The following is a 20,994-nucleotide window of genomic DNA, read 5'->3' as shown; positions in this document are numbered from 1 at the left end:
TCTTCAAGGTTGAATTCACAATGAACTGCCTCCCGTGGCGTCTTCAGTGTTTGAGTGTGAACGGGGGAATTAGAGGAGACGAATCTTACAGCACTTGTGCGTTGTTCAGCCATGACGGTTTACCACAGGGATGCTGGTGTGTGTTTGTTTCTCCAACTGTTTGTGTTGAGGTTTTGTCTACTTGGGGAGTTGCTGTGGGAATAAATTAGTGCAGAAACAGGTCACATTTCCAGTTTCACAGCATGGCTTCCCAGTTGACACTTTTAGCGTGTTTAAGTTTAAAGTTGGAATTAAAGTATACGTGTTTGTGTAACTCCTCGTGCCATGTGCTTGAAATTAGTGTATGAAAAATTTTGTTGCCCACTGTCATGCACGATGAAAGAGGTTTTCTCCACATTCTTGAGAGGCAAATGTTGTAGAATTGGAGGACATTTTACCCACCCATCACATTTCAAATCATCCATGTATAAAATACCAAAGCATGCAGTTGTTGTGTCAATTTATTTGTCCCGAGACCAAATCTAAAAAAAAAAAAACTAGGAGAAAAGAATATTTGAAAATATTTTTTAAAATGCCACTCCAAGTCTGGAGTTCCTTCTAAAGCACCATTTTTCTCCTGTCCCACCCCTGTGATGGCCAAATTAAATCTCAAATAAAATTCAACCGTTATCTCTTTGTTCTGGTACTACTTTTTTCATTGTTCTCTCTTTTTCTTAATTAGCATGATATTTTAAACAATTATTATGCATGGAACATGTGTCCCACAACAACCCTGTTAGCATAGCCTTTTTAGCTGATAGAAGAAGAAGAAAACAGTGACTCACATGATACGCTGGAATTAGCATCATCAAACAGTTTTCCAAAAGAATGGGTGGAGAAAAGCTATGTCCTCTCTTCTATTTTTACTCTGCCAAGGAATGCGGTGGAGTTATGACAATCGGCGTATGTCTGTTTGTCTGTTAGCAACATTACTCTTAAACAGACCAACAAATTTGGATGAAATTTTCAAGGATAGCTAGAAATGACACAAGGACCAAGTGATTAGATTTTGGCAGTGATGCAGCTTATAGTCTGGATCCATGGATTGGTTTAAGGTTTCTGTATCATTGCAACCCTGTTACTATGATTAGAGTAGGGTGAGCAAGCAACAAATAAAACATGGAATAAAAAGGTACCAGTGATATGTAAGCTGAGCTAACCAAGCCTCTGATAGTTTATTACCTCTTATTTATGAATGTGGAGCAGAAAATTATACAAGAGAAGGTGTATTTTTCAAAAACTTTGAAGCCGAAAAGTTCTCCAATTGTGCTATGACCCTATAAATAAATGAATGGACTTTAAAAAATACACTTTAAGCAACATGTTGTGGTTGTAGTCGTGGTGCGGAGGTGGATTCATGACAGTAGATGTTTTCTTTTAGTGTGCTACACATCTCCTGTCGGTGACAGGTGTTTTCTGACAACCGTAAATAAACGAGGTGAAAGGTAATTTACCTGTCTGCTGTGTCGGTTGATGGTACTTGTTCTGTGCATATCGCTTTCATGCATTTGTTTGTGCTTTCAGACTGCACACTTTGATGCATCTGAGTTGTGTGTGCGTGCTCATGACAGCTTATCAAGCGTGTGAAATTAGCAGCAGCAATTAACAGTGAGTGGTTTCGGCTCCATAGCCAAATCATCTGCCAGCGGCGAAGACGAAATGCTTTTAACAGAAGCAACAGAAGACAAGCGGAGCGTTTTCTTTCACTCTCATAAATCCACCTGTCCAAACCCAAACCTCGTCTGAACCCTCATGAAAGCAGAGACTTTGTGTTCTTGAAAAAGGACGAGCAAGTGGGAGTTTAATTCCGTTTGGAGCTCAGAGTTGCCATCTGAGCAGTTTTGACGCTTCGTTCGGTGACTTTTTAGACACAGTGAGTTTGTTTGATTTTAGTCTTTTACTTGAAGGAAGAAAACTGTTTCTGTAGCATTACTTAATTTTTCTGTCTTATTTGAAAGAACTGCAGCAGTTATTTTTGTTGTCAGATATTAATAACTCACTTCCAGTCAGTACAAAACCTCTTTACTTGAGTTAAATTGATTTTAAACATGAAATATTTTCTAAATAGTAATTGGCTTGGTGGTTTTACTGTAGAGAGGAAGGGCTGCCGAACAGTGGATTTTCAGTTTTTTGTTGTTTCTGATTGAATGGACTGTCAGATTTCTGTGTAGCTGTTAGTAGCTGCATACTATCCCACTCATGACAGCTTTCTTTCATGTCTCGTATTTTTCATACAGCTCTGGGTGGTATCTTGAGATAAAAAGGTACATAATGGCACCACTTTTCAAGTGACTAAATTGTGTATTTATCACATCTTTGCAAGTTTAATGTAAGCTTTGTGCTGCTGATTTAAATGCTCACGCAAATTAGCTTTGTTGCCTTGTGTAGGGGAAACTATTGCCAAAAGAGACTGCAGACAAAGTCCCAATTTTTGGTCAATGTCATCCTTTCGTTAGGTAAAATATTTCCATACTTCCATGAAAGTCAAACCAATTTTGAGCTTTTGAGTTATCGTTTACTTGTGTGTCAATTAATTATCAGTTTCTTATGGGTTGTATGAGTCATTTTCTGAGCATCACAGTACAAGAGTTAAAAATAGAGATAAGGTTTGGAGTTTCAGTCCAAAGAAGCTCCTTAGTCAATTTATGGAGTATAACCGAGGCCAGTGGTTATTTTAACGAGACGTCTTATCCCCAGGAAGAGGTTCTGTCTAAAGAATGTAGGAGTTAGAGGCTTACTAAGTCCTGAAAACTGCACGACTGGGTTGAAAGTTGCCATTTGACCAAAAGGTAAGGATTTGTGTTGGCTGTCATGATATACAGTACCGTTCAAAAGTTTGGGGTCATTTAGAAATGCCCTTATTTTTGAAAGAAAAGCATTTCTTTCCAATGAAAATAACTTAATATGCAGAAATCCAGTCTTGACATTAATGTGGTAAATGACTATTCTAGCTGGAAAAGGCTGACTTTTAATGGAATATCTCCATAGGGGTACAGAGGAACATTTCCAGCAACCATCACTCCTGTGTTCTAATGCTACATTGTGTTAGCTAATGGTGTTGAAAGGCTCATTGATGGTTAGCAAACCTTTGTGCAGTTATGTTAGCACATGAATAAAAGTGTGAGTTTTCATGGAAAACAAAGTTGTCTGGGTGACCCAAACTTTTGAACAGTAGTGTAAATAAGCTGTAATTCCTCCTCTTCGTAGAGATGCACTTTCCTTCTCTATATTTTAAACAATATTAATTTTAATGACAGCCTAGCAGTGTGTTTTTTATATTATTTAGGGTTAGAACCTAGCTGTATGTTTCCATGACATTATTATTCTTTTTTTCCCCTTTGTCTGCATTTATTCTCATTGTTTAACTCCATGGAAGGGGTGTCAACATTTTATGAGATTAATGCATATTTTAGTCTTCCAGCCAAATATTTTATTATTTAGTGCATGCGTGTGAATATATATTCTTTTTAGCATTTGGCTCATGTACCTTGCAAATGTCGATGTTCACACGTTTGTAGATTAGTCATGGAAAGTAAGAACCGTGCGAGTTCTCTTTTTGAAACAAACAGCAAAAAAAGTTGTAGCATGATATGTTTTAATTCATTTTCCTCAATTTACATTACACTTCCTACAATGTGACTGTTGCACAGGAAATTATACATCAGCCTCATTGTAACAAATATACTCCCAGAAAAACGTCTGAAACTCAACCTTTCAGTCTTGTCAAGCTGCTCCTTATCAATACCTATCAGCACTGATGTCCACTTTACCCAGATTTACTGACTGATTTAACATTTTTTATGTATTTCTGTCTGTATGGTTTAACCATTGGTGCACCACAGACGAGCCTAGCATTGGTAAAAAATCAATTCAAACTTGTAAATATGTAAATTCCCGACTTTATTTGGCTTCCGTGGACTTTTTGACACCATTCACACATGCATATGATTGCCCTTATTGATTTTCTATTAATTTTGGAGCTTTAGCTTTTCCTGTTGAAAATACTTTGCAGTACCACAGGGCCATTTAATACAGTCTTTATTTCACCAGGCTTCATAGTTTAATCCCACGGGGCTCATAAGTAATTTCTTCCTGGGTAATTTTCCCGACACCAGGTACCTTTAAACCTGCTGCGGACCATGACTGTGCATTTCTGACTGATGGACCTGGGTGGTCTCTGTGCAGTCAGCTCTGAGGTATGAAATGGATTACCTGGACCCTCCTGAGAGCGCATTGTTTCTCCCGTGGCAGCGTCTCCAAGCCGTTTACCTGCCGTTGCCATTTCCGATTACGCTCTGCCGTATATTCCATTACTTCCCAGCGCTGTTTGTCCTGCTCCAGCGGCTGCGATGGCGAGCTTCATCAGCACTTTCCTCCGGGGATGAGGCATTAGGACCACTGTACCACAGCTGCTTCGTTGATTACCACTGTTTCTTATTCACAGGACGCAGCAGCCTGTTAAACCCGCTGCCCTCCCTCGGCTGCCTCCATTACCCTCCATCTTTGACTCCCCCTGCTCTCCGGCTTCCTATTGCATCTAAACACTGCTCATTTTGCCTTCTTCCTCCATTTCCTCTACATGCAGTTAAGTTTCTCAGACCAGCACATGCCTTGATGGAGCCTGTTTGGAGCTATAAATCAAAGTGTTGCTCGCCGGTTGGCAAAGCGAAAGAAAGAGAAGCCGGCGAGCTCGGAGCAAACAACCAACACATAAAACGCCACCTCAGTAATTTGAGCTAAATACCTGCTTCAGACTGTGTATGCCGCATTTAGAGCCTCTCAGATTCATTTTTGAAAGGTTCTTCTGCTCCGATATCTGTTCTCCTTTAAAACAACTAATCTCAACTTAATTATAGCTTTGCCCCAGTTCCATGATAACAGTGTACAATATGTCCTACATCCCCCACATTGCATCATTCTTGCAGTTGTAACACTAAAAAAGTCTACTTTTCTGCTTTGCATTGATGAATGTTGATAGTCCTCAATCAAACTGTCAACTGAACTTTTAACCGATTTAATAGGTTGCCTGAATTTTCCACATTTTTGCTTAAAGTTGTTGTTTTTTCAACCCTAGTTTCCTGTTTTGCAGCATAAACAAACCTGCATATTGTGCCGCCTGGTTGTATTTTTCGGCTCCCTGGTGGGATGATGTGACACAAATCATATACTGCATTGTTCAAAAATCATCCACAATGTCATCCACACTAAAAATTTGGACATAGCAGTCAAATGTAGGAGGCAGTGAACTGAAAAGCACCAGTCAGGGGCTGAATATAAGGACATTTTCAAGTTGCTAAATATTCATGTAGTACAATTAAGTCCATCATCAAGAAATTCACGGAACAAGTGTAAATCTAACAAGATCATATTGTCCTCATAAACTGTATGACCGACCAAGAAAGACACTGAGGCCACCAAGACACCTACGACTCCTCTGAAGAAGCTACAAGCTTCAGTGCTTCAAACATCCACTTTACTGCTTTGTATTGTTAAAGGTTGACAGACATCAGCCAAACTGTGAACTAAACTACTAACAGATTTAATGTGTTACCAGAATTTTACACATTTTTGCTTGAAGTTGTTTCTCCGACTAATTTCACTCCAGTTTCCTGTTTTGCAGTATAAGCAAACTTGCATATTGTGCCGTCCTGGTTGTATTTGTCGACTCCCTGGTGGGATGATGTGACACAAATCATATGCTGCTGATTCGCATTGTTCAAAAATCACGGAGAAGTCATCCACACTCAAAATTTGGACATTTTCCTCTGACTTTCAATTTCACCCTCATGCTCTTCTGTACTCTTTTTATCTGGAAATGTTTTTGTGTCCTTTTGCTTCTCGCTTTATCTTCCCTCCCTGTGTGAGTAAAGGCCACTAGCAGTGCAATTGCTCTTGTGCTGCCGAACTTATCCGCCGTAAAGTTTTTATCTAAACTTTTACATTGACCACAAACGGACGAGGCGGTGGACGAGGCAGAGACTGATGAAAGGCGTCTTTGGTATAATCAGGGATCTTTGGTGCTGTCAGAGTTTCTGAATTGAAGTTATTATCTCTCGGCACAAATCAAGATTGTGAAATTGATTCGACGAGATCGTTGTGCTCGATGAGACGGGCCTCCACTGCAATCTACTGCGCTCCAACAAGTAGTAATTTGAGTTGTTGCTTCCAGCGTACTGTATGTTAATAGGCAGCTCAGCAGGAGCATTTAGTAGTTTCTTGCACGAACTGTAGGAAGAAGAAAGACTGCTGGGAGAGACTCTGAAGGAGAGACTAAAAGGATGCTGTGTTTGCATTCATAATCCCAGAAACTTTCGCTCAAGTTTGGATGACATTTCTACACAATCCAGGCTCACAAACCTAGAAAACCAGTAGTGTGGAGTAAAGCCAGAGAGTCCTGTTTGTGTTGCTGGTTCACAAGGATTGTTTGATCATTAAGAGCCTCAACCCCATTCACTTTGATTCCTCCAGACCACCGGGCTCATGGGAATGCATTGATCTGCAGGAGGATTGCACATACAGCAGGCTATCAGGAGGCAATGATGCGCAGCCAGCAGCAATTTTCACTAGAAATGCCTCAGAAATTGTGCGTGAGTGTGTTTGTGTGGGAGTTTGGTCGTTTGGGGGTGTTTTTTGGATGCTGGTGAAGCGCTGCAAGAATTGGTTACTCCTCTCTGTGATCTTTAAGTATTCTTTTCAGCCTCTTTTATATGTCGCGTCTAGAGATCGACCGATATGGGGTTTTTGAGCCGATACTGATGCCACTCAAGGATAACCGATATTTGGGACCGATATACAATCAATGTGATATTTTAACAGCATGTGATAGCAGACAACCTGTCATTCATAACTGGGTTTCTTCATTAATAAGCATGACTATAACTGAAAATGTAAAACAGAAATAAAAGTGATTACATTTTCTCCTCTGTTTATGTTTGATCGACTGAGATTGATCAGTTTGTCTCCTTCTTTCTTAATCTTCCAGTTTCATCTCATTTATTGTCCCCTACGGTTTTGATCCAAGAGCTGATTGTACTATTTTTTGTTTTCCAGACTGTTTCGGGTTAGTCTGCCTGCTTTTTACCATAGCCACTACCTATTAGCATAACAGTAGCCACCACGAGAAGAGCGAATTTCCTGGTTTGTGGCAGCAACTTTTGTTTCTTGTTCAGTTTTTTTGCAATTTCTGCTTGAAAAACCACAGAGTGACGACAGTTAGAGAGAGGAGGCTGCATCACACCTGAAGTACAGCATTTTATTTGTCAATGATCTGTCAATACGAATACAGATACTGATAATCTGAAAAATGCCAAATGTCAGCCACGATAATCAGTCAGGCTGATAATCGGTCTGTCACGCTTCAGTGTTTCCTGCTGAAACCTCTTGCTGTGTTGTGTTTTTGTGTGGTTTTATATTACGGCTTATTCCAGTCAGTTTACACTCATGCATATCCTGAGAAACACTTTTTTTTTTTTTTTTTTAAACAAGACCCCTGTTCTTTCTCCTCTCCTTGTCAGGTGCTGAAGGGCAGTAAAAAGCTTTGCCTCCAGGTGCGTTCAGTCGGGCGGATTCCCGGCGGCTATGTCACCAACCATGTTTATACTTGGGTCGACCCTCAGGGCCGGAGCGTGTCGCCTCCTCCGGACCTGCCGGAGCATCGGAGTGCCACCCTGAGACGAACTGAGAGTCAGCGACGCAGCAACATGCAGCTACTGCAGGAGGGAGACGAGAAAAAGGTACCAGCACTACCTGCAAAACACTGCAACGACAGAGCAGCATTTACATATTTTACCTCTTAGTGCATCCATCATGCTTTTCTGATGGTTTGAATGTTCCCAAAAAGTTACTACCCACCCATCCTTGCACTGCTAATTTCTTCCATTTCCTCAAAACTCTGAAAGTAACGATGAAAAAAAACTAAAATCAAATATTTATTTATGGACAAATTAGGCTGAGCTACAGTAAGCAACTAGATCTCAAAGTGTTTGATGCATAGATCATAAACACTGTAACACATATCCTAAACAGAAGTCAGATCCTCCACTGGTGTCGAGTAAAATGTTGCTTCTGAAGCAGGCGTCACGCTGTGAGACGACCTTAACGCTGAGACAGGAGTCTTGTATTCACAGCGAGGAGTTTGTAGGATTGAAGATCCTTTTTCCAGCTCTGAGTCTTTAGACTCTGATCTACTCTGTGTTTCATTCTGTGGCTCCTCCTGAGCAACATGTTTGACTAATGTCTGATTGTGTAAACATGAAGGGAACTTTTATTTCAGTCAGACATGAATAGTGAACTTTAACTATTCTATCAGCTGACTGAACAAACACATCAAACAATTGTATTTTTTAATCTGAAAAAACATGATGGTTGCTGTGGCTACATTAAATTTCTTCTGAGCCAGGGGTGTCAAACTCATTTTAGTTCAAGGGCCACATTCAGCCCAATGATCTCAAGTGGACTGAACCAGCAAAATCACGTCTTAATAACCTATAAATAACCAGAACTCCAATTTTTTCCTTTGTTTTAGTGTTCACATTTAAGGAATTTTTGCTTAACATTACAAACAACCTGAAATGTCTGAAGAAAAATACATTTAATGACAACAACATTTTATCATTTACACATTAAAACTTCCAGATCACAGTGTGTCCACAAAAAGAAACAAAACATTTAGTCACAGGTATCTGGGACTGAACAGTTAAGTGTTTTACTCTAGGATAAAAATGACAAAAGTCAGACAAAAAAACAAGACAAAATATTACAAAAACGAGACAGTGACAAAAAAATTGACTAACTACGCAAGCAAGACAAAACAACAAAAACAACACAAAAACGAGTAAAGCAAAACACATGACAAAAATAAGACAAACACAAGCAAGACAGTAAGGAAACGCGAGATGACAAAAATGAGAAACAAATTGACAAACATGAGACAAGTGACAAGTCAGACAAAACAACATAAGATATTACAAAAGCAAAACACAAAATGACAAAAATGAGAAACAAAATGACAAAAAATGAGACAAGCGACACGAAACAAGACAAAAATTTGACAAAAAAGTTACAAAGCGACAAAAAAATTGATGGACAAAAATGACACAAAAATTACAAAAGACGCACACAAGACAAAAAAAATGACAAAAGCGAGAAACAAAACAACAAAAAAAGCAAACCACACATCAGACAAAAAAATACAAAATATTACAAAAACAAGGCACGAAAAACAATGAACAGTACATTATTTTACTTTATGATCAAAACAACTTTTCATGGTCAGGAAATTGTTTAAAATCTTATAGTTTTACAAATTTACAATTTACAGTTAATGTCTTCTCTGTAATTTTTAGACTTTACAAAGTCATCAATACAGGCCCACAAGAGGGTCCAATCTGGCCCGCAGGCCGCCTGTTTGACATTCGTGTTCTAAACTATCCATCAAAGCCACATTCTGTATGTCTAAGATGGCACATTTCCAGACTTTTAACAGTGTGTATAGTCAGCAAACTGTTTAATCGTCTAGTGTCAACCTTCTGACCTCTGGCACAGTGAAAGATATATATATATATATATATATATATTAATAATAAGTTTCAGTAATGGGCAAAAGATGATAACTATAAAAAAATCAAAACCTTAAACAGTCACAGTAATTGGGGTTTTGTTACCAAAAAGTCACCTCATGACCTGCAGGAAAGGAGCTGTCAGAGCTGTTTAAAAGATTTATTACACCAGAACTTTCAATTTTTCAGCTGCTGATAGCCACGCATTAATCTTAACTGCGTCAGCTCCATTAATACGGCCTATATAGGAGGATAACATTTAAGAAATATTAATCCAGTCTCTAGTAGATAGTTTGTTTTAGCTGCTTTGCTTTAGATGTTAAGGTATATTTCCAATATTTTAATAATATATATGTGTCATCTATAGATCAACAATTTAAAGCTACTTTTCTGCTGGTTTCTGCATATGACAGGAGAAAATTTGTCATTATTTTAAGGCCATTTAGTATTGAAATCACTTCTAACAGTACTTTGGCTATGCTTTAGGGATGAATAATAAACTTTGCTCTACATTAGTGTTGTTACTATGTAAAAATTGTGATTTATTACCACAGCAAAGCCCCCAAAACATCTGTAAAAGTAATGGAAAAATAGTTGAAAGTACATCTTTCGTTAATTGTTAAAGAAAAATTCATATCTCAATTCTTGGCAGTGAAGGACGTGGGGAAAAAAGCCTTAATAAAGCAGGGATGAATTATTGCTTCACTGTGTGTTCATGCATTTTCATATCCAACCATAACTGGAGGAACTGTTCATTAAGACCAATTTTTTCTCTTTGTTCCACCTTCACACGCCACACTGCTACTTATTAAAGGTTACATCCTGTCAGAGATAACTTCAGGCTGTCCTTTAGTGCACATTTTAATCACCTACTTTCACTTTTTATTCAGGAATTCAGTTGATATTTTACTGTGCCTGTAAAAAGTATTCACCCCACTTTTGAAGTTTTCCCCTTTTATTGCTTTTCGATGTTGAATCATCAATGTAATTCGGCTTTCTTTGGACATGAAATTTCAAAAATTAGTCTTTCACATCAAAGTGAAAACAGATTTCCATAAAATATTTTTAATATCATTTTTTAAAAACATAAAATGTAATGAAAGTGATTTAAAATGACTCACCTGATTCAACACAGTTGGAAGAAGTAGAAGTCACACACTTACTGTTATCGTGATCATCTGAGTGCAGTGCAGACAACTCCAAGTGACTTTATGAAAAGGTTATTGAAAAGCATCAGTCAGGGGATGAATACAAGAACATTTTCAAGTCACTGAACATTCCTTGGAGAACAGTTAAATCCATTATTAAGAAATGGATGGAATATAGCACATATGCAAATCTAACTATTTGAGAGTGGAAAAGCGAAAGACACTGTTGAAAGAATCTTGTCAAGACTTTGTCAGAAGGCATGTGAGACTATGAAGTCAACTCGAAGAAGATTTCTTTGGTCTGATGAAAACAAAATTGAGCTGTTTGGCCATCAGACTAGACGCTATGTTTGGTACATCATTACAAACACACCAACCTCACTGTGAGGCATGGTGGTGGCAGCATCATGATGTAAAGCATGGTGGTGGCAGCATCATGATGTGAAGCATGGTGGTGGCGGCATCATGATGTGAAGCACGGTGGTGGCAGCATCATGATGTGAAGCATGGTGGTGGCAGCATCATGATATGGAGCACGGTGGTGGAGGCATCATGGTGTGAAGCATGGTGGTGGTGGCATCATGATGTGGAGCATGGTGGTGGCGGCATCATGGTGTGAAGCACGGTGGTGGTGGCATCTTGGTGTGAAGCATGGTGGTGGTGGCATCATGATGTGAAGCATGGTGGTGGTGGCATCATGATGTGAAGCATGGTGGTGGTGGCATCATGGTGTGAAGCATGGTGGTGGCGGCATCATGGTGTGAAGCACGGTGGTGGAGGCATCATGGTGTGAAGCATGGTGGTGGTGGCATCATGATGTGAAGCATGGTGGTGGTGGCATCATGATGTGAAGCATGGTGGTGGTGGCATCATGATGTGAAGCATGGTGGTGGTGGCATCATGGTGTGAAGCATGGTGGTGGCGGCATCATGGTGTGAAGCACGGTGGTGGTGGCATCATGATGTGAAGCATGGTGGTGGTGGCATCATGATGTGGAGCATGGTGGTGGCGACATCATGGTGTGAAGCACGGTGGTGGTGGCATCTTGGTGTGAAGCACGGTGGTGGAGGCATCATGATGTGAAGCACGCTGGCGGCGGCATCATGATGTGAAGCACGCTGGTGGCGGCATCATGATGTGAAGCACGGTGGCGGCGGCATCATGACATGTAGAGATGCTTCCCTGTAGCAGGTATCAGGAAGGCTTGTAAAATTAGTAGATAGTATGAATGCAACAACATATGTAGGGAAATCCTGGAGGACACACTGATGCAGTCTGTAAGAAAACGGCAACTTGGGAGGAGATTCGTTTTCCAGCAATAGAATAACTCATAGCATATGTCCAAAACTACACAGAAATGGTTTAAAAACAAAGTGAATGTTCTGGAGTGGCCAAAGTCAGGGCTCAGAGGCCAATCCAATTGAAAATTTGTTTCTGGACTTGAAAAGGGTTGTTTACTCACAATCCTTGTGTAACTTTACAGTTTTGTAAAAAAAAAAAAAGGGGGGGGGGTAAAATTAGAGACCTATTCATGCAAACCAATGTTGAACTGTGGCCAAAAATGCATCACACTTACTTTGTTTTATTTTTTAATTCAATGACAATACTTTGTTGAAGTCTTTTTTCACTTTGACAGCAAGGAGTTATTTTTTGTAAATTCTTGCCAGAAAAAACCCCAAAATATATTCCTCAAGATTTATTTTTGAAAAGCAATAAAAAGAGACTTGGAAACTTGCAAACGGACAGGGGAATACTTTCTATACACCATGTAGCTGGTGTTTTGGTTGCCTTTCATTGCATCGTCAAACTCCGATTGTGTTTTATTTTCTAACAAGCAAGTGCATGATGTAACAATGTTATCACAGTCGCAAACCTCTTGGTGTTTGAATCTTCCTACCGCAGTTACCTCTTCATTATGTGGTGGCTGTTTACCATGACAACAAGAGCAGGCGCCGGTCTTATCATGACATCACCAAGCTTTTTACAGACACAGTACTAATTTCCCTCACTATAACACGTACAATACAATTAACAAGTCCCTCCTGTGATCAAATGGGCTCCCAAACAAAAGACTCCACGAATGGCGCCTCAGATCTCATTGCTTATAAAAGAGAGACACTAGACCACTGGGACTCCTATTAGGAACAACGAGTTTTCTGATTCCATGATAACAACTGATGTGCCAGAAAACACTCCGAGCCTTAAGAGCTGCGATGTGGCGCTGAGAAAAGTAGGATGGTAATTAAAACTATTCCCTATGTCCGGCATAAATGTCATAGTGAACATGAATGCCTCCTGAAGGTGAGCGGAGGTGGCTGGCTCGCCTCCAGTCGGCCGACAATCCTTATTAAAAAAATGACGGACGGCAGCACAATATGCAGCGAATGAAAGTAAGACTTCTGAGCCAGATGCCAAATCTGTGCCAGCGGGTTTATGAGAGGGATGGAACTGACATTGTTTCATAGAGATATTTGCATATGTGCCATCTTGTAGCCGTCAGGGTGCAACTGATCCCCCCTCGTCTTTTTTCAATCTTGGCAAGAGACAGCTGCATTAGGATCAAACCAAGCCATCAGGGGCCTTATTGTGATGGAGGGAAAGTGTAATTTAAAGTTTGCTGCAGCTAAGAACTTCTATCTGTGCACACTGTGGGAGTTAATGTGGTCTTTTTTGCTGTTTAAATGTAGAAATTTTAGTGAAAGATAGATTAAGCACAACATTTTTATCCATCCTTGGTGATGCATTTAATTTCACTTTTGAAGTTCAGGTAGACATGACTTGTTTAGCGCTACCATGTAGAGTGTTAGAAAGTTGGAAAATGTAAAAAAAAAAAAAAAAATAGAAAAGCACTCAGAGTGCAGTACTCCGCCTAGGTTGTTCATTCCTCCATATGGCATTGTCAGAAATACAGGCTATTTTTTGGGGAAATAAAGCAATTATTTATTACTCTGCCAAGGAATGGCAGAGTTATGTGACCATCGGTGTACATTTGTCTGTCTGTCTGTTCTCTACATTATTCAAAAACAAAATAACAGATCTGCATGAATTTTTCAGGGAAGGTCAGAAATGCAACAAGGACCAAGTGATTAGATTTTGGCAGTGATGTGGCTTATAGTCTGGATCCACGGATTTGTTAAAGGTATCACTGTGAGATAGCAGCACGGGGTCACTGTAACTATGACAACAAGTGAACACTACGTCAGCTGCCTGCTGACAATCACATGATTGCGATTAAATGCTGTGGACTTGTCGGGAATTATCCATCAGAAATGATACAAGGTGGTTGGGTGCGGGGTTTTGGTGGGGGCTGGGGTGGGCGGGGCTGGGACTTGGGTGGCAGGTGTGTTCTCTTGCCCCGGGCTGCCTGGGTCGGTTCTGGCGTGCTGGGGGTGTCGGTAGCTGCTCCCTCTTGTCCTCGGGGTCCGTGTGGTACACGGTGGCCCCGGTTGCTCTCTGGGGGTGCCGCCCCGTGGCTCCTGTGGCCTGGGGGGGGGGGGCACCCTTTCGGCTTGGCCCTGCATTGCCGTGATGGCTGTTCTGAGCTTCGGAGTCTTTCACACTTGCATGTGCATGTTTGTTCAGGTCCCACCAGCTCCTGTCAAGTTCCGCTGTTGAGCAGTGAGGGGACCCGCCAGAATGTGCTGAGACTCTCTCCAGAGTCTAATCTCACACGAAACCCACTCTCCTTTTCTCTAGTATCTTCTTCTGGCCTATTCCACTCTATACTGACATGACACCCACAACTATGGTGTTCAGTACTGTCTGGTTATTTATTCATTTTTTTTTTTGTTTCTTTGGTTTTTCTGTTTTTTTGTGTGTGTTTGTTTGTCTTATTGATCGGTATTTAATAGTCGGGAATAACACAGCACCTGATATTCTTCAGGTGCAATAGCACCGCTTGCTAGTCCATGTCCCTGTCCGTCCTGTTTCGTCCTGTCCACCCTTTGTTTCCCTTCACGTCACCACTGAGGTGTAGCACTGCCCTCCCTGGCTCTTAACAAGGAATTCTAATAAAGAATGTCAGCTTAGCTTTCAGGGAGGGCTGGTGATGGTCACACGCATGCACTAAATAATAAGATATTTGGCTGCAAGACTAAAATATGCATTAATCTTATAAAGTGTTGACACCCCTTCCGTGGAGTTAAACAATGAGAATACACACGTGGACAAAATTGTTGGTACCCCTCAGTTAAAGAAGGAAAAACCCACAATTCTCACTGAAATCACTTGAAACTCACAAAAGTAACAATAAATAAAAATTTATTGAAAATTATATAATCAAAATCAGCCATCACTTTTGAATTGTTGATTAACATAATTATTTAAAAAAACAAACTAATGAAATAGGGCTGGACAAAAATGATGGTACCCATAACTTAATATTTTGTTGCACAACCTTTTGAGGCAATCACTGCAATTAAACAATTTCTGTATTTGTCAATGAGCGTTCTGCAGCTGTCAACAGGTATTTTGGCCCACTCCTCATGAGCAAACAGCTCCAGTTGTCTCAGGTTTGATGGGTGTCTTCTCCAAATGGCATGTTTCAGCTCCTTCCACATATGTTCAATGGGATTCAGATCTGGGCTCATAGAAGGCCACTTTAGAATAGTCCAATGCTTTTCTCTCAGCCATTCTTGGCTGTTTTTGGCTGTGTGTTTTGGATGGTTGTCCTGTTGGAAGACCCATGACTGAGACCAAGCTTTCTGACACTAGGCAGCACATTTCTCTCCAGAATGCCTTGATAGTCTTCAGATTTCATCGTACCTTGCACACTTTCAAGACACCCTGTGCCAGATGCAGCAAAGCAGCCCCAAAACATTACTGAGCCTCCTCCATGTTTCACCGTAGGGACAGTGTTCTTTTCTTCGTATGCTTGGTTTTTGAGTCTATGAACATAGAGTTGATGTGCCTTACCAAAAAGCTCCAGTTTGGTCTCATCTGTCCAAAGGACATTCTCCCAGAAGCTTTGTGGCTTGTCAACATGCATTTTTGCAAATTCCAGTCTGGCTTTTTTATGAGTTTTTTTCAGCAGTGGTGTCCTCCTTGGTCGTCTCCCATGAAGTCCACTTTGGCTCAAACAACGAGGAATGGTGCGATCTGACACTGATGTACCTTGGCCTTGGAGTTCACCTTTAATTTCTTTGGAGGTTGCTCTGGGCTCTTTGGATACAATTCCAACGATCCGTCTCTTCAATTTGTCGTCAATTTTCCTCTTGCGGCCACGTCCAGGGAGGTTGGCTACTGTCCCGTGGGTCTTGAACTTCTGAATAATATGAGCCACTGTTGTCACAGGAACTTCAAGCTGTTTAGAGATGGTCTTATAGCCTTTACCTTTAAGATGTTTGTCTATAATTTTTTTTCGGATGTCCTGGGACAATTCTCTCCTTCGCTTTCTGTTGTCCATGTTCAGTGTGGTACACACCTTTTCACCAAACAGCAGGGTGACTACTTGTCTCCCTTTAAATAGGCAGACTGACTGATTATGAGTTTGGAAACACCTGTGATGTCAATTAAATGACACACCTGAGTTAATCATGTCACTCTGGTCAAATAGTTTTCAATCTTTTATAGAGGTACCATCATTTTTGTCCAGGCCTGTTTCATTAGTTTGTTTTTTTTTAATAATTATGTTAATCAACAATTCAAAAGTAATGGCTGTTTTTGATTATTTAATTTTCAATAAATTTTTATTTATTGTTACTTTTGTGAGTTTCAAGTGATTTCAATGAGAATTGTGGGTTTTTCCTTCTTTAACTGAGGGGTACCAACAATTTTGTCCACGTGTGTAAATGCAGACAAAACAAAAAAAGCAAAAAAAAAGAAATGATACAAGGAACAACCGATTAAATTGCGGGGTGTTTCGAGTCCCATCAATGTCTGTTGGCCGCTATATATCTAGGTCACACGATTCAGTATCTGTACATAACATACACATGCATAACACACACATGCTCATTGGAAGGTCCTTTTGTTTGTGGGTACATCCATATTAAATGGCCACATTTTATAGTGATTTCTGCCAAAACTTTTTTTAGTTAAGCAATGATCAAAAATCACGGCAACATAGAATGTGGCCATTTAATATAAATGTACCCACAAACAAAATGACTTTGTGCTGAGCACAGGTGTGTGTTCTACATGTGTACGTTATGTACGGATGCTGAATCGCGTGACCTAAATATGGAGCAAGCAGCGCAAATTGATGGGTCCTTGTATCATTTCCGATGAATAAGTCCCCAGTGGTCGATTTGTAGTAGGATTGCAATCATGTGATTGTCAGCAGGTAGCTGACGTAGTGTTCATTTGTTGTCATGGTTACAGTGATGCCATGCCGCTATCTCACAATGATACAGAAATCCTCAATAAATCTGTGGATCCAGATCCGTTGGTCCATTTTTGAGTAGTGTTGCTAACAGTCAGACAAACCAGCGTCGATCATCACAAAACTCTGCCAGTGGCTGAGTGGAGTACAAATGGTGGAGTACAAATAATTATTCTGACTAATTATGTGACCTTTCTTATATGCTAAAGACCTTCTGTAAATGTTTCAGAACATCAGCAGCAGCCCGGTTTAAACCCATGAAAACGACAACTCTGACATTAAAAGATTGGCTTTGTTAAAGGAATCGAAGGCTCACGGGCCAAAGCAAATAGCTGAGGAGTGAAGAGACGCCCTTGATGAGTCGACCCGGAGGAGAGAGCAGATTAAACCTCCCAGAATCTCTGCCTCAGGGTTACAATAAAGCACTTTTATCAGACAAATGAACCCTTCATCAAACCACATCGCTGTTAGCGCATACTGCAACGAGGTCCACCCGAGTGTTTCAAAGTCGCTCATAGATCAAGGCAGCAGGGTGGTTAATAACTAAAGCTGCTTGACTACTGCTACTGGAGCAGTCATTTTTATTATCTGCAGAATTTAAGCTTCATCATAGTAATTACAGAAAGTAATGCAAATTAAAAATATGTATGATAAATATAAGAAACATCTGTAGCTTTAAGACACACTTGTATCAATTTTTATGCTAGATTTTAATAACTATTTCAATTAGCATTCATTCATTTATTCATTCATTAATCTTTCTTTCTTGCTTTGGGATTATATTTTGAGAAGTTAAGTGCAGAGAAGAAGCCCTTTTCAGACATTGGGTGGGACCGTTGCTGCTTTAACAATGTGTTAAAGTGAAGGCATTCTGTCATTCAGATGTTAACGTTCCCCATGGTTTCATTTAGACATTCCCACTACAGTGACACAAAGATCCTACAAGATTGGACTGTACATAAACTGAAGTATAAATCTAAAATAAAAGCAAGTTTATCAAACTGTCCAGATGACTAGTAATTTATAATTTTAAACCTGGAATAGTCTGTCCATATAAACGCATATAAATAAAAATACTGACAGCTGTGGTGGAGTTAGAACAACCACAGTGTAACACATGATTCAGAAACTATGACCTTGTTTGTGACAGTTCACCTGTCTGAGTTAAAGAAAAGTACAAAGTGTGACCTGCTGTTAGATCCAGACTGAACTAAATTGGGGATAATGTACACTAGCATTCAAAAGTTTGGGGTCACTCAGACAATTTCAGGTTTTCCATGAAAACTCACACTTATGTGCTAACATAACTGCACAAGGGTTTTCTAATCATCAGTGAGCCTTTCAACACCATTAGCTAACACAATGTAGCATTAGAACACAGGAGTGATGGTTGCTGGAAATGTTCCTCTGTACCCTTATGGAGATATTGCATTAAAAATCAGCTGTTTCCAGCTAGAATAGTCATTTACCACATTAACAATGACCAGACTGTATCTATCATTCATTTAATTTTGTCTTCATTGAAAAAAACTGCTTTTCTTTCAAAAATAAGGACATTTCTTAGTGACTCCAAACTTTTGAATGATGGTATATCATTAAGAGTAATTCATTACGCTATTGCTGTTCCATGTGCATAAATGTGGGCCCAGACACTCATAAGGATCCTGCTGCAGCCTGGTGCTGCAGCTGTTTAATAAACTCAGAGGAAACAATCCTAAACAGCTGGAAGCAACAAAGGAAACTTGAGCTCCTATTAACATTCTTGTCTTGTAAAGCTAACCTATTGCAGACTCTGTTTTTATTGCAGAAAAGTTGTATTTTTATGGATATTTTAGTTCGTAATAGATGGGAAATTGTAAATAAGGAAAGTGATTTGTGATTTTGGAGTTGCTTACTGCATCTTTTGCACTCTCTGTGATGTTTATGGACCAAATATGGTGCTGAAATGTGCAAAAAAGATCCCTAAATCACTTCAGAACATGCAGATTAGACTTGTACCATGTTGAAAATCATGCAGATCATATTAAGCATACATTTTATCAGTCCAAAAAACAGTCAGTGAACCCTGATTGTCTATGGTTTTTTGTTTCCGTGTAAAATTTTCACTAGTAAATATACCTAATAAATGGATTAGTAAGTCCTTGTTGAGGGAGCAGTGCTGTCTCAAATGTATTACAGTATTTTAAAAAATCGGTGTGAAAAAGAAAGCGCTTGGGGTTTCCTGCCCTCCTTGGAACCACATTTAACACTCAACCCAAAGCTGTGTGTGTTCTGAAGTAGGGAAACCTTTCAGATGAACCCTGCTGGGCAGAAACTACTGCACCCGCCTTGGATCCAGTTAAACTCTGCTGTGTTCACTCTTTTCCTTTAACTCAAGGTTGTTTAGCTGCAGTTCGCTGGGCTGGTATCTCCTCAAGTGAATAGTCTGTACACAGCATTTAGAGAAGGGAAAATAGGTTTCAGGTCATTCGAGTTGCAATTCCAAGTTTGTTTTTATACTCAGAGGTTATTCAAAGTGCTTTACAGGCAAAAAATCAAACACGTAAATTGTAAAATTCAAAGTGCATGAGTGTAAAAACATATAAATTAAATTAAGTCGATCAAATAACACAGATAAGTAGAAAAAGTGCACAATGAATAATTGCAACTGATTGACTAAAAATAACATGTAGCAGATAAAATATGCCATAGAATTAATTTGAAAAGAATTATAATTAAGTGAATTAAAGTGCAGGGTAATTGAATAAAAACACAGGTAGGTTAGACTTCATTTTATTAAATAAAAGTGACTAATAGGAAAACTGCCTCTAGCTTATCTTAATAGAATATTGAACATGCATGCAATATTAAGCATGGTGGTGGCAGCGTCATGATGTGGAGCATGGTGGTCGCAGCACGAAATAGCGTTTCATTTAATTCCACAGTAAAACAATAATTCACCTTTAGAACAAACTAAATTTAAAACCTTGATTGGTCATATAAACTGTGTAGGCATCAGTAATTCGCAGCACTTTTAATTTATTGGTGCCACAGAGAAGATAATTCCACTTGGAGATTTATTTGAATTCAAACTGTGTTAGACATTGTTCAAGCTGCTTCTCAGGGGAATTAACACTGTGAACAAACTGATCAACCATTTCTTCCATTTTAAACAGATCCAGCCTCCATATATCCACATTTACGCAACCTTGACTCACCAACGCCCAAGTAGCTCCAGAAACTCTGTTTTCTTTTCCTCCATGCGTTGAGTTTCACATCTTCATTTCCTCGCAGCAGCCTGCTACCACGGGCGAATCTAGCAGCCCTTCAAGCAAAACAGTTGAGACTCAGAAATGTCATTAAAACATTGATATTTAAGATGTGTCCCCGTCGTACCACCTCAGATATTTATCCTCAGCCGTTTATCTGCTTCTCTTTCTGCTTCAAATAGGTCAACTTGGTTTTGGATGACGGCCGGTCTCTGGGTCTGATGATCCGAGGAGGAGCGGAGTACGCTTTGGGTATTTACATCACTGGAGTGGACCAAGGATCAGCAGCAGAGTGTGGAGGACTTAAGGTAGAGATTTTCTTCTTGTTTTTCACTCACTGTCTCACACAAGTGGCCTCTGTGACATTTTATGCAACAATTTAGTCCTGCTTTTCTCTTTGTTTGCAGGAGAATACACATAACAGTCCTATAGTTAGCAAATTCGTACTACTTTGGGCTGCGTACCTTTTGAAAAAAATAGTTTTTTTGCAGAGCTGAATGTTAACCTCTTAATACAAAAACATAAAGCCACAACCCATGTAGACTAATATATATGTCAGCTTGTTGAGGTCTGCACAGAACAAAACTCTGCGAAATTCAGACTCTTTTGTTTCCTAGCAGATGAAGCACTAAATGAGAACAACCAGTATGCCATTATTCTCTGAACTGTATTAAATTATT

The 20,994-nt window shown here is 39.7% G+C and overlaps 1 protein-coding gene across 3 annotated transcripts in view; it reads left to right on the top strand.

The window, feature by feature from the left end:
* The window catches only part of whrna (whirlin a), a 246,904-nt gene that overhangs the window by 94,295 nt on the left and 131,615 nt on the right, over positions 1–20,994 (top strand). For all 3 annotated transcript variants that reach the window (XM_022191010.2, XM_022191011.2, XM_051938182.1), the window contains exons 2-3: positions 7,554–7,772; positions 20,497–20,622. In XM_022191010.2, coding sequence (XP_022046702.1) covers positions 7,554–7,772; positions 20,497–20,622 — 345 coding nt within the window. The remainder of the gene's footprint in view (positions 1–7,553; positions 7,773–20,496; positions 20,623–20,994) is intronic.

Source organism: Acanthochromis polyacanthus, chromosome 18 (genome assembly GCF_021347895.1).
Source record: "Acanthochromis polyacanthus isolate Apoly-LR-REF ecotype Palm Island chromosome 18, KAUST_Apoly_ChrSc, whole genome shotgun sequence".
Taxonomy (NCBI): Eukaryota; Metazoa; Chordata; class Actinopteri; family Pomacentridae; genus Acanthochromis; species Acanthochromis polyacanthus.
Note: the sequence above shows the minus strand (reverse complement) of the source record. Positions and strands in the feature narration are given on the sequence as shown.